The 13,816-nt window shown below is 34.0% G+C and overlaps 1 protein-coding gene across 1 annotated transcript in view; it reads right to left on the bottom strand.

The window, feature by feature from the left end:
* Positions 1–13,816, bottom strand: part of TRIP12 (thyroid hormone receptor interactor 12) — a 158,062-nt gene that overhangs the window by 73,329 nt on the left and 70,917 nt on the right. Inside the window, 2 exon segments of the mRNA XM_074298481.1 lie at positions 2,057–2,859; positions 3,738–3,863. Of these exon segments, the coding sequence (XP_074154582.1) occupies positions 2,057–2,859; positions 3,738–3,863 (929 nt within the window).

Below are 13,816 nucleotides of genomic sequence, written 5' to 3'. Positions count from 1 at the left end.
AAGATGCAGAAATTCTCTAGCTCTTGAGGAAAGTGACACAGCAGAGTTGCTTCATGCATGTATCTTAAAAAAAAAAAAAAAAAAAAAAAAAACCTCCTACAAGACACTGACTTCTGAAGGAAAAAATTACATCCAGGGGGCAGGAAAAAGAAAAGAAAGGAGATCTAGTTCAACTCCCATGGTTCTCACAGGCACATCTGATCCACACAATCAGTTATGGAAATTGTAGACCTCAATACTAGCAGTGAGTCAAGATTGGCTCTTTGAGGAAGAGACCTAGATGGAGAATGGAGTGTGGGTGGTTACAACAAAGGTAACAGTAAAAACAAACACCTTAACTGCCATGCTAATGTTACTAGGACAAACAGGCCAATTGGCCACACATATCTATTACTAGTTTTTTATTTGTTTAAACATACAAGTTCAACTACCTCTACTATTTAAGCAGGATAAAACTTCTTGTTACTTAGTTGCAGAGCTTTAAGAAACATATTCTAAAGACAGAAAGTTCTTCAATCAAAAAGGGAAATAAAATCCATATAGCTGCCTGTTTCCATAGGGATAAGGCTGAACAGCTCTCCTCCTTAGTAGATGGTTTTCAGGAATTATAAATGATCAAAAACCTTCATCCTTTGAAGGCCAATTTTCTGGTGGCTGAAACTCTCCAAACTTAGCTAGCAACCCTTCTATGGAATCAGGGGTCTAGTCCAATGTTGGGCCTGCATTTGAAGCCTTTTTCATTTAGCTAGGTCTTGCCAAAACTTGTCTGCTGCTGACAAATACTCCAAGAACCTAGGAGCTCTCCTCCATAACATGGTGAGGTAAATGAATTGGAGTATCTTATACTTAAAGTAATCTAATTTAATGTCTGTTAGCCTTCCTAAATAAATGAGAAACAGTCAAAGAAGTGAGTTACTATATTTTGTAGTACTGAATAAAAAAGAAAAACGCTGGTTACTTCAACCATCAGAAACTGACAGATCTCAGAAGCCTTCCTACCTAAAAGAATAACCTTTGTTCTCAATGAACTGAATATTAGGGAAGAACAAAAAATATTTCTAAATAATCTTTCCCTCTTTAAATGCTCGTGTCCAGGGCACCTCACATCACAAAACTTTCAGTTATGTTACTGGATAAAATCTGCTTCCCCTTTTAACATGAAAATTGAACACTACAGAGTCTGGGGTTTTGGGTCTGTTTTTCTTGTTGTTTTGGTTTGATTTTTTTTAAGTGACTCTTGAAGGAGTGGAATAATCTACAATGAAAGGAAGGGGTAACTGGAGGGTTGGGACAAAGGCACAGAGAAATGTTTTTGAATTCCATTATGGTAAACCCCATGCCTCTTCCAAATAACCATACCCAAACAAACAAGCACATCCAATATAGCAAAAAAATGTCAGTGGGCCATCTTCACGCTGCCAACTTGTCCCAAAGTTCCAAAGTTGAAGGGACTTCAAAGAAAATAAAATGGTCCTTATGTGACACTCTATATTCTAATATATATAATCATAATTGTTATTATATTTCCTTATTGGCAACAATTAAACTGCTTAGAAATAAAATCCATCTCCCAACCTAAACCCCATTGAGTTTCTCTACAGGAAACAACTTTGCTTTTACAAACAATGCAAATCCATAAATCAGATACAAGAACTTCATATGTTTAGAGCACTCAGCAAATACCATTAAAGAGACAAAATATTATTTGGGGCAAGAAATTAAGAAAATCAAGAAGCTTATATAACTGATATAAATTGAACCAGTTTCCTTTGTTTCTTTAGATGTCAGTTATTTGATATAATATATATCAAGATATATATCAAGATTTTTTTTTGGGGGGTGGGCACTTTATGAAGCCTATTTACTTATTTGGGAAGAAAATGTGAGGAGTGAGGGGAAGAGGACTGTTGTTTGCTCAAATATCCCCCCCCCAAAAAAAATCTAAACTCACCACTTCGAAATGAAAGAATCTACAATTGCAATAGACTGTATTAAAGATCCCACTTTTTTTTTAATTCCTACAAGACTCAAATAAGAACCAAGTTTCTCAACTTACTTGCTAATTTAGCTTGTAATCCTGAAGGTCCAGGTTTCGATGTCTCTGACTTAGAAGACCCTGGTAGAGACAGTTTTGTTTTAGGCAGGCTAACTTTGGGGCTAAAACGGGCAGCCCAATCAAACTTAGAAGAGCCGCTGGTTTTACTCTGCTCCTTTTCCCGGCTACTTCTTCGGGGACTTGGACTTGATGCTGACCGGGAACGCCTGGCCTTGTTTTGGTCTTTTCCTTGTTTCACTCTGGCCCCCTGTGGAACAGTGGAGGAAGCCGAGGCAACTGCAGAAGATGAGGAAGATGTCGAGGCAGAAGAAGAAGAATCAGTGATGGTGCTACACCCAGCTTTGGCTGAGGTGGCCGATTTTGAAGCCAGCTTGGTGGGTTTTGCTGATCGCTCTTCAGCACTAGTTGATTCAGACACTGAACCACTCTTTATACAAGAACTTTCTGTCCTTTTCCTTTTCTGACTTCGTGAACTACCGGTAGCTCCACCCTTTCTGGTGTGTGCCTTGCTTGTTGATGGCAATGATGCAGATTTCAGCTGTTGCTCTTGGTCTAAATGTCTCTTCTTTGATTTAGAATGGGGTTTGTTGGTTTCTGAGGAAGGTTCGGTATGTTGGAGGGCTTTGGGTTTCTTAGCAGAGCTCGGAGAATTCGTCCTGTTGTAATCTGGACTGGCACTGCGCTTCACTCCTCGAGAACTGTCTTTCTTAGGCACTTGCCCCGTTTTTTGCTTTTCTGAAGTATTGGCTCTGTCTGGATCTTCTGGTTGTGGAACTATGACAGCAGATGATGAACTGCAGCTTCTATAAAGAAGATAATAAAGTTACTATGTATCTCCTGTAGAAGATTCCCAAAATGTCTTAGAAGCTCTGAAAATTTAAAGTTTCTTAAGTACCCACCGTTTCCAAAAAGTCATATACAGATTAGAGCTTCACAACTGGACTCATATAAATAACTTTCTGCTTTGCACACAATTATGCTTTTCAAGCTCAAGCTGGGCAGTGAAACTTAACATTATAAAAACGTTATTGATTAGGATAAGTCCAATACAGAAATTTTTAGCCCAAAAGGCACTCTTTAAATAAGGTATCTTCTCAAAAACCAAGAATATGATTTTAAGAATTTGTTACAAGGGAATTCATAGAAAAATGAGAATCATGACAATGATATGTCAATGTTCACTGTTTTTTAAAATGAAAAAATACAGAACAAAACAGTAATACAGAGAATTGTTAGCAAAAAAAGTAAAGGATTCTCCAAAGCTATGTAACTAACAGCTGCTTTTTAGAAGACTTACCTCTGCTACCAATTAAATCTTAAATGAAGGTGAGAAGAGACATAGAAAAATCATAAGCACAGCTGTTTCAAAAACAATTGAAATAAGTTGCAAGTTAAATGGCAACAGTTTGATAAATAAAAAAATCTCAAAATTATATTAAGGGAAACATTTCCATTAATTGTCCAAGACTCACTGAATATCAATGAAGAGATGAAAATTTGGTTCTAAAAGTTAAAACTTTTCCAAGGATAGTAAAACATCAATTCTAAAAGTTATACTATTCCAAGGATAGTAAAACATTAAATACATAACTTTAAAGTAACTGGATCACCTTAAATGATATGCAATTCTCAAGTGCAAATAATTATGCCTTGGAAACATATAAGCAATGTGAAGATTTACCTTTTAGAAATGTGTCCCCTTGACTGTTCAGAAGTAGTATTAGACTGCACTTTGGGTGCCTTAGAAATAGATTTTCTACTCTCAGGAGGGCTATATGCCTTATGTTTTGCCTGCCCTAAATGTGACCTGTCAGCAGAAAACCAAAACAGAAAGCTATCAGGAAAATGAGATGTAAATACAATCCTTTGGGTAAAGTATTTTTAACATAAAATAGGAATGAAGATGTACAATTCTTTATTTTGCTTTTTCCTTTCTGTAAATACATTATCAAAAAAGATTAAGTTGTGAACTCTATAAAATAATATTAAGACACAAAGTTGTATTTTAAAACTAAACAATCATGATTACTTAGAAACAGTTAAGCTTTCATTTCACTTAAGCAAAATTTTCATCTACAATTCACTTTACATACACTATTATGGTTGCTTAAAACTCATTTCACAGCATATTAAGTATAAATGGACGATTTTTACAAACTGAGAGGTATTGTTTTTCTTTTGCAAACTATGTACTCAACTTCAATAAAGACATGAGTGTCTTATAGAAAAACTTGCTATGAAGTTTTCTAATTATTTTGTTAATTGATACTTCTCTACAGGTTCAAACAACGAAACTCATCCTTATATAAGTACAGAGGCAGAGGAGCTATAGTTCCATAATGAGATCTTAAAACACTTTGAAGTATTATAATGCAGATTCTGAGGGATTAACTGCCCAGAAAGCCTGGTGTCAGTATGAAAGTGATATTCATTGAGAAGTCAAAACTTTTCTTCAGTCAAAAGGGGGAAAAAAAGCACCCTGATTCCAAAACCCAGAGAGTTTAAAGAATAGTTAGCAAGTGACACTATCCTGAAATGGTTCAGAACACTCGCTATAGAAGCAAAAAATCTATAAATTAAATACCTATAAAAGGTTTGGAGGGAGAGTAGGGTAAGAACAATGCTCCACCTCCATTTTGTATTGAGCAACAAAAGGGAATATGCTTTCATATAATAATCAATAAAACCATTAAATGTATTCATATAATAGTGACATAGCAACTTTTTTACCCCATAACAACAACAAAGTTCCCCCAAGACAGAACAGAGGAAGAAGAGATGGGAATGGGCAAAAAGAAGGGAAGGAGACAGAGAAAATTATGCCTTTGACCACACACTTAACTGTTTCCCTGTAATAAACAAATGTTTCATTAAAGACAAAGTAATTTGGTGGCTTTTAAAAACAAGGAATCTCCTAAAAGTACCAAAAATTAAATCCCTTAAAAAATAACCACTAATCTATCAAACTGTATGTTTAAGGTATGTCCAAAAACGATCATAGCTAATACTTTGACTCCAAGACTTTTTCAGAAAAAATAAAAATTTCTTCCACCCCCTCCAATTTTTCTAATCTTCCAAAGTCTATATATCTAAACCTCAATGATTATGTTGGGAGTTTTTAAATATTTATCCTTATTTAGACAGAAACTGCTTCTTGTACTTTTTAATATTATACATGTTAAGATATACAAAACTGATTCCAGATTTACTTTCTGAACGATAGCACTATGCATTTTTGCACACAAAGCAAATGAGTCTAAGCATCCAGCAACCCACTAGGCAATACTTCTTAATATACTTCAGAAAATATCACAAGCTATATGCAGCAGTCCTAACCTTTAACTACAAGGTGATTTTTTTTTTCTCTATTAAAAAATTAAGTCCTTTAATTTCCTTGATATAGGAAGGGGAGAAGTGCTAGCCTGGTATAATTTTTTTTTAATCACTTAGAATACAAATTTTCAAAAATAAAACTTAAAATGCTAAATCCAGTGAGAATACTAAAATAAATATTAAAAGAAAAAAAAATTTTACACTTCCCAAACAAGCTATCTGCTCACCTAATAAACATCACTTTTAACCATTCTCCAATTAGAGTTAACATTCCTTGCTTTTACATTTATATTATTCCATCTATTTCCCACCCTTTTTTCCTGCTAGTTTCTCATTACTTGATAGTCTTCTTTCTAGTTAACAGCTACACATTTCATTAAAAACTAATCTTCTTATATTTAAAGATAAAAATTTACATATACCCCCATGTCAACTATGATAGGGACAATATGCAACCAGAACATATATAATGATGATTCATAATTTTAAAAGTCATTTTGATTTTTCTCCCCTCTTACCTTTTTTGGTCCAAAGAGGAATTGGGGAAGGTGGGAAGGGGGAAGAGACAATCAGAAGTAAATGAGGTTGCTAGTCATCTATCCTGTTCTTCTTAGTGATTACTTAGCATATCCAAGAGGAGGGAGGGAAGTTTGGCAAAATGTTGACTGTCTCATTTCCAGTGTTTAATAGATAAAATTGAATTAGGCACTTTGTTTGGAAGGAGGAAGTTATCCAAAAGAATAACCCATTCCCAAACTGTAAATCACAAGAACTTACTTGAGCTGAATGTAACAACTTCAGTAACAACTGAATGTAACAAGTTCAGTAAGTTAACTCCTATATACATAGCATGAATAGTGAAAAAGTTAAAAATATCTTCTCTCTGTCAATCTAAGAGATAAAAGGGATTTTACATATTAGACTAAAATCTCCACTTTATAATTTATCATTTCATCAAAAATTACTATGAGATTCCAGCTTAATTTTATAAACAAAACATAATGGCATAAATGTTGGAGTTTCAATTCTGCCATTAAAACTATCCCTACAGACTACTAGTGAGCAGATTTCACTACAAGGTAAAGTAATGACTTGAACCCCAGACAGAAGGATTTAGTTATTTAAGAAGAGGAAGCTTCATCCTATACTACTTTCATAGCACAAAGTGCAAAAGACATACTATAATAGAGTAAAGCCAACAGATGATTTGTGAAAGATTTTCCTAAATACATTGATCCAAGGTGTTTGTTTTATTTTAAAACTAAAAATGATATGATCTGAACCCTTTTCAAATCAAAAAATGGGAGAAATTTCTCAATTCAGTGAAATAGTCTTACCACTTAATTAAAAAATAAAAAATTCTCTTAAAAGTAATAGAGTCAAACTAGGTAAATACTTTTGTTTCTCTGTCCTATCTCAGGCATAATTCTTTTACTCAATACTAAAGCTTTGTAAAGACAATAGTTGCCTTGCATTTCAAGCTCAAGTAACCCTGGGGGTGAATGAACTGAAAATCCAATTTAAGAATCTATTTATTCTACCCAAAATGTACCTGGATTAATAATGTGGACTGTATATTTCAATACCAGTATGTGTATAGAAGAGACTGGATAGGTCATAAAGGTAAGTTATTACAGCACAAAATATGAATGTTATAAATGTATTTCCACTTCTCCCTTAAAAGGAATACTGGTATATACTGACACCAACCTTCACATTTTGCAAAGCAAGTCATGCCCCACAAGAAAAAACACATACCTGGCTGGCATCATACTTCCAACCCCCATTTAGGATACACAAGCTTACCTCTATCCCTCACTCATTCCTTCCTCCACTCAGTCCTTCCTTGGGACTAGGCTGAAAACAGGTAGAAAAAAGTAGGGGAAGGGAGCAGAAAAACTGTGAAGGGGTTAGTTAGAAGCTGTGGGACACAACCAGCAATTGTGTATACTTAATGATTTCTGTTAAATGGGTATAAGGAAGAAATAGAATGATTAGGAAAGAAAAGGAAGATGAAATGAAATTTAAAAAAACATTGAAAGGAACCAATCCATTTATACTTTAAAAATACACACAATTTTTCTCCTTCCATTCCAAAGGGAGGAAGTCACATCCTAATATTTAAAAGAAAAAGTTACTAAAAACAAGGAAAAAGTTGATAAAGCAATGCCAAACAACTGTTTATTCTTTAAGGGAACTACATTGCATTATCTCATGAAAATTCTCATTTATTGTTATTTTCCTTGTTCATAACAAAAATGGATTATGTTAAACACACTTAGTGCAGTGAAGACCACTACCTACACATCAAGGAAGTTTGATTCTAAGCTATGCCACATGTAGCACTAAGTAAATTGACTTCTGTTTCTTGAATCCCAGTTTTCTCACCTATAAAATTAAGGACTTGAACAACATGATTTTAAATCCCTTTTTTAACATTATATTCAAGTGCTAACATTATATATAAACTTTTGGAACCAGTTTCTTCAATCACCATCCAATACTGGCCCCAGAAGATATAGACAAGAGAAGATAAACATTTCCATGTCTGTCTTTTGCCCTTAAAAGTCAAAAAATCAATCATGCTGAAATTTGGTATCCATTCCAAAGTTATCAAGTGAACATTTGTTTATATATGTAGGCAATTTACTAGAAAAGCTGGGATGTAATAGAAGAAAGGACGTGTCTTGACAGAAAAGATAACTTTTTATCTAAGACTGGCTAAAGGAAGAGTGGCTAAAGCATCCGAGTGCTGCAAAATGAGGAAAAGATAAAATTGTGCCAATTTTTTTTTTAAGTAAAATATGAGCAAAGATTCTCAGCTGAGAGAATGAGGCATGGCCATTTTGAGTAAGGATGAAAAGTTTTGAAGAACCACATTGATGAATGGGATAATGAATCAATTAAGGATGTCTAAGCATTGCTTTGCAGCAGAGGGCCCAAGTAAGAACATATAAAAAACTTGTATCGGATGTAAAACAATTTCAAAATTTTCAGAACCTGAATAGGCATGACCAGAGAGTATACCAAAAATATCCAAGCTATGTTTGACAAGGCATGAAGGAACTAGAATAGATAACACGGTCTATATGTACTTAATATTTTTTGGTAGTGGTTTATAGACTAAACTGGAGATAGGAAAGGAAGATCATCTAGATTGTTACTGTAATAACGGTAACAGTTAAACAATGTTTAAATAAGTAGAATAGAAGCATTAGGAATTGTGAGGAAGGGGCAAAGTTTTGAAATTAAAATGTTAGAAATCATTAACTCATGATAGGCTTGGCTAAGTATAAAAAGATAACCTTATAAAAATTTAAAACAAAATTATTTAAAAGGACACAATTTGAAATGCATTCTTAAAATATCTGTACACATTTATAAAAATGATAAGACAAAGACAGTAACAGTTAAAAATCTGAAGAAAATCCATCAACAAGCAATTATTCAAGTGTCCCATTATGTACCACGCACTATAGGAATCAGCTAGACAAAAAACAAAGATAAAACTGTTCCTGCTTTCAAAGATTTTATAATCTAATGTGAAAGTTACTATAATATGCCAAATAAATGTTTACCTCATTTTTACCTAAGGATAAGAAAAGGTTTCATGTAGGATATGCCCCAAGCAAAGTAAATAAGGTCCCCAGCCCCAATCAGTGCCATCAGAAAGAGGCCCTTGTCCCCCTACAAAAAATCTTGGAGCAATTAGGGCAATTCTCCTCCCCTCCCTCCCAGCAGAGCTCAACTTTTAGTGCAGAAAGGCAAAAATAGCTCTGCTTATAGAGCGTTACTATAGAGAACTATAGGGAAGATGGAAACACACTCAGAAGAGGATAGCAAAAGCAAAATACCTTGAGGTGAAGCCTCAAAGGAAAATATGAACTGGTTTCCAGTTCAAAAGATTCTCTTGGAAGAGTTCAAAAGGATCTTAAGAGAGAGAAGAAAAAATGGAAAAAAAAGAAGGGAGTACTATGTAGGAATAGTATAAAAGTTAGGGAGAAAAGAGCCAATAGCTTAGAAAAGACACACAAAAACTGAATGAAGTAATCCCTGAAAAAATAAATTTGCTGAAATGGAAAAAAGTCCAATGAACAAAATAATACCTTCAAAAATACAATTGGCCAAATGCAAAAAGGAGATTGAAAAGCTAACTGAAAAAAATAATACACTAAAAATTAGAATTGGACAAATAGAAGTAAATGACTCAATGAGACATTAAGAGTCAGTCAAAACCAAAAAGAAAAACTGATTTGGAAAATAGATCCAGAAAAGACAATCTAAAAATTGCTGAACTACCAGAAAGCCTGGACAACAACTTTTTAAGAAAATTATCAAGGAAAACTTTCCTAATATTCTAGAACAGAGGATAAAAGCAGTCATTGAAAGAATCTACTGATCATCTCCTGAAAGATTTCCCAAAACAAAAACTCCAGGGAATATAGTCACTAAATTCCAGAATTATCAAATCAAGGAGAAAAAACTGCAAGCAGCCAGAAAGAAACAATTCAAATATCAAGAAGCCACAATCATAATTACCTGGGACCCAGTGGCTTCCACTTTAAAGAACTGAAGGGCCAGAAATATGATATTCTGGAGGGCAAAGGAGCTTGAACTACAACCAAAAATAAACTATTCACCAAAACTAAGCATTATCTTTCAGGGAAAAGATGGACTTTCAATGGAAAAGGGAATTTTCAATCATTTCTGACTGGAACTAAACAAAAACTATGATCTCCAAATACAAGACTCAATAGAAGCATAAAAGGGTAAAAAGGGGATTTTATATATATAGTTTTTAATAGGTTTTAAAACATATAAATTTTATGTGAATGTGAATGGGATGAACTCTCCCATAAAACAGAAGTGGATTAAAAGCCAGAATCCTTGCTGTTTCCAGTTAATACATTTGAAGCAGAGATACAAAAAGAATAAAGTTAAAGGCTGGAACAGAATCTATTATACTTCAGCTGAGGCAGGGAGGAATGGAGTAGGGGAGGAGGCAAGGGCAGCAATCTTAGTCTCAGACTAAACAAAAGTAAAAATAGACCTAATTAAAAAAGTAAAAATAGACCTAATAATACATACACACACACACACACACACACACACACACACACACACACACACACACACACACACACACACCCTCAAGTGATAATAGAATCCAAATTCTTAAGTGAATTACAAGAAATGGTGCATCATTCCACACCTTCCCCTATTTCCTCCATTTTTTTTTTAAATGAAGATATGGCTCTACAGACTCCCTTAACTAATCAATTTAGTAATAACCCTAACTTTTCTAGCAAATTACCCTCATTACTCCCCATTCTCTTCCTACTGTATCTTTCCCAGCTGCCTATAAAGATCTTACATTCCCACTAGCTTTCCTCCCTCTTATGGCTAGTTCCTTAAGGAAAATCACTCAGTTGTCTCTGCTACCAAAGTGACAACTCTTCTAAAGTGAATATCATAATTATGTTAACCCTCATCAATGTGTTCCAGTGGCTTTATTTCTAGGATCTATATAAACTTTTAAAAAAACTAACAATCCTCAAAACCCTAATTTCTTCATACATTCCATTTTCCAACAAAACAACACTCCCAAACACCATTTTCATGTCTTTGCATTCACTGTTCCTCATGCCTAAAATGTTGTAGTCTATTATCTCTGATATCAGTTTTGCCCTAACTTATTTCAAGGACTCAGCTCAAATCCCATCTACTCCAGAAGGCTTTATCCTTCATTCTCAATTTTTCTTCCATCTATCCACTATCTAACTAGTAATTTACATGCTATGTTGTCTTCTCCCCTCAGAAAACTCCCTGATGGCAGAGGTTATTATTTTTTTACTTTTTAAAATATCCCTTAGTAAATGTCTGATAATTGCTTGTTGACTAACGAAATTTAAGCTCTCTAAAGGCAAGTATTATATAGTTGTGCCTTTTCAATTCTATCACCTAGCTTAGTGGCTGGCTTTCAATAAGCACTTATAAATATTTATTGATTGGGCTATACATATTACAAGATCAGTGATGAAAAAAGGTCCCATAGGCACTATCAGCAATCTTACCAGAAGAATAAAATAGCTGGAAAATTCAATGTCCTTCAATAGGAACAAACTGTGGAACGTAAATTTGAAAGAATATTGATTGCTGCATTCTCAAAAGCAAGGCTTTTTAACCTTTTTTCATTCACGACCCCTTTTCACCCAAGAAAGTTTTATGCAGTTATAGGTATAGATATATAAAATAGCTATAACAAATCAAACATTTAATGATAATAAATGTAAAGAAATTTATTTTAAAAGTTATTCCATACTATTGCTCTGTAAGAAATGACCAGCAAGAGGAATACAGAGAGGCTTGGAGAGACTTACATCAACTGATGCTGAGTGAAATGAATAGAACCAGAAGATCGCTGTACACCTCAATGCTGTATGAAGATGTATTATGATGGAAGTGGAAATCTTCAACATAAAGAAGATCCAACTCACTTCCAGTTGATCAATGATAGACAGAAATAACTACACCCAGAGAAGGAACACTGGGAAGTGAATGTAAATTATTAGCACTACTGTCTATCTACCCAGGTTACTTATACCTTCAGAATCTAATACTTAATGTGCAACAAGAAAATGATATTTACACACATATATTGTATCTAGGTTTTATTGTAACACATGTAAAATGTATGGGATTGCCTGTCATCGGGGGGAAGGAGTAGAGGGAGAGAGGGGAAAATTTGGAAAAATGAATACAAGGGATAATGTTATTTTAAAAAAAATTACTCATGCATATATACTGTGAAAAAAAATTCTAAATAAAAAAATAAATAAATAAAATAAAAGTTATTCCATACTCATATCATTTTACCATTTGTTAAAGACAAAAGCAGATTTGCATACTAAAGAAATGGATGTGCTTGTTTATTTTTACATAAAGGTTTAAATCTTGGCAAAATTATTTGATACCTTTTACTGTTGCCAAATTTTTCGCACCCTCTTTACCAATAGTTTAAAAAGCTTTGTTCTAAAGAACATGTAGTATAAACTATTTGTTGTCAGCAGAAAGTTAATTATCAATAGTCACAAAATCACTCATTTTTGTTTTCTTTTACTGGCTTTAAAAAAAAGGGAACTAAGAGGGGAATCCACTTATGGGGAAGTGATCATTGTGTTTAACCAATTATCAATAAAAAATTTCAGTGGTGCTTTTCCCTGCTAGTCCCTATTTTTTCTTAAATTAATTTCTCTGGCACTAGTAACATTAAAAGGTTACTTTTAATTACTTGCAGCTCCACAAGATTTCCCTACTATTAAGCAAAAAAATTCAGTTCATTTGGATACATCATTCTTCATTCAACCAAGCCAACTTGAATTTAGTGACATTTAATTCCAATTAATTATTTATTAATGACAGATTAATATTAAATATTAATGACATGTTATTAATATATTCCACTAAATATATGTCACTGAATTCCACTATAATTAAGCTAAGATACTATTTTGTAGAATATCAACATAAAGAATCTAAGGATCAGATTTTGGACAACACTGAAAAGACTAGGCAATAATTTTGGATTTCACAGAATCCTAGACTTTCAGAGTTGGAGAAGACCTCGGTTCCCATCATAACTAGTCTAACCCATAACTTCTTAAACACCTCTGTCATACCCAAAAAGGGATCATTAATTAATCAAACTTCTGTGTTAGAAGATTTCCAATGGGGCATAACCCTCTAGCACCTAAACAAGCCCATTCCACTTCTGGCCAGCTCTAAATGTTAGTAGTTTCTCTTAACTATTAAATACACTAGCAAATCTATACGCTTAGTAACTTGAGAATTCCTTCCAACGAGAGACATCACAACCTATCTATTCCCTCCCCCCAAGTTTGCTTGTAAATTTGCCTTTTTCAAGCTTCTGGTTCTGTCCGGTCTAACACCTCCCCCTCCTTAAGACAATCCTTCAGATATCTGAAAGGTTATTTTTGCAATCAAGAGATCACAGGGAAGTTTCAATTTAGGTGATAAAAAATCGGAAAACAGACTGCAAGGGATTGAGGAGAGAATAAATGACAGAAGAGGACAGCTTTTCAAGACATTTTTCTGAGAAAGTGAGGAGATAAAAATACTTGCAGGGGACATGAGAGTTTAGTGATGGTTTTTAAAGAATTTAGAGCATTTTAGAGAATGTAAGCATGTTTGAAAGCAGTAGGAAAAGAACCAGTTGACAGAGAAAGGCTCAAGATTTGAGCAAATAGACAGATGAGAATGCAAGCTGCTGAGGAACGTGAAAGGGAATGGGATCAAGTGTACATGAGAGGGGGTGGCTTTGAAGGGCCTTCTTTTTGTTGGGGGATAAAAGAAAATACAAGAAAATGGGAGACAATTTAAAGGATCTACAGGACAAAACAATTGGAA

This window comes from Sminthopsis crassicaudata, chromosome 3 (assembly GCF_048593235.1).
Source record: "Sminthopsis crassicaudata isolate SCR6 chromosome 3, ASM4859323v1, whole genome shotgun sequence".
Taxonomy (NCBI): domain Eukaryota; kingdom Metazoa; phylum Chordata; class Mammalia; order Dasyuromorphia; family Dasyuridae; genus Sminthopsis; species Sminthopsis crassicaudata.
This window is presented reverse-complemented; position numbering and strand designations above follow the sequence as displayed.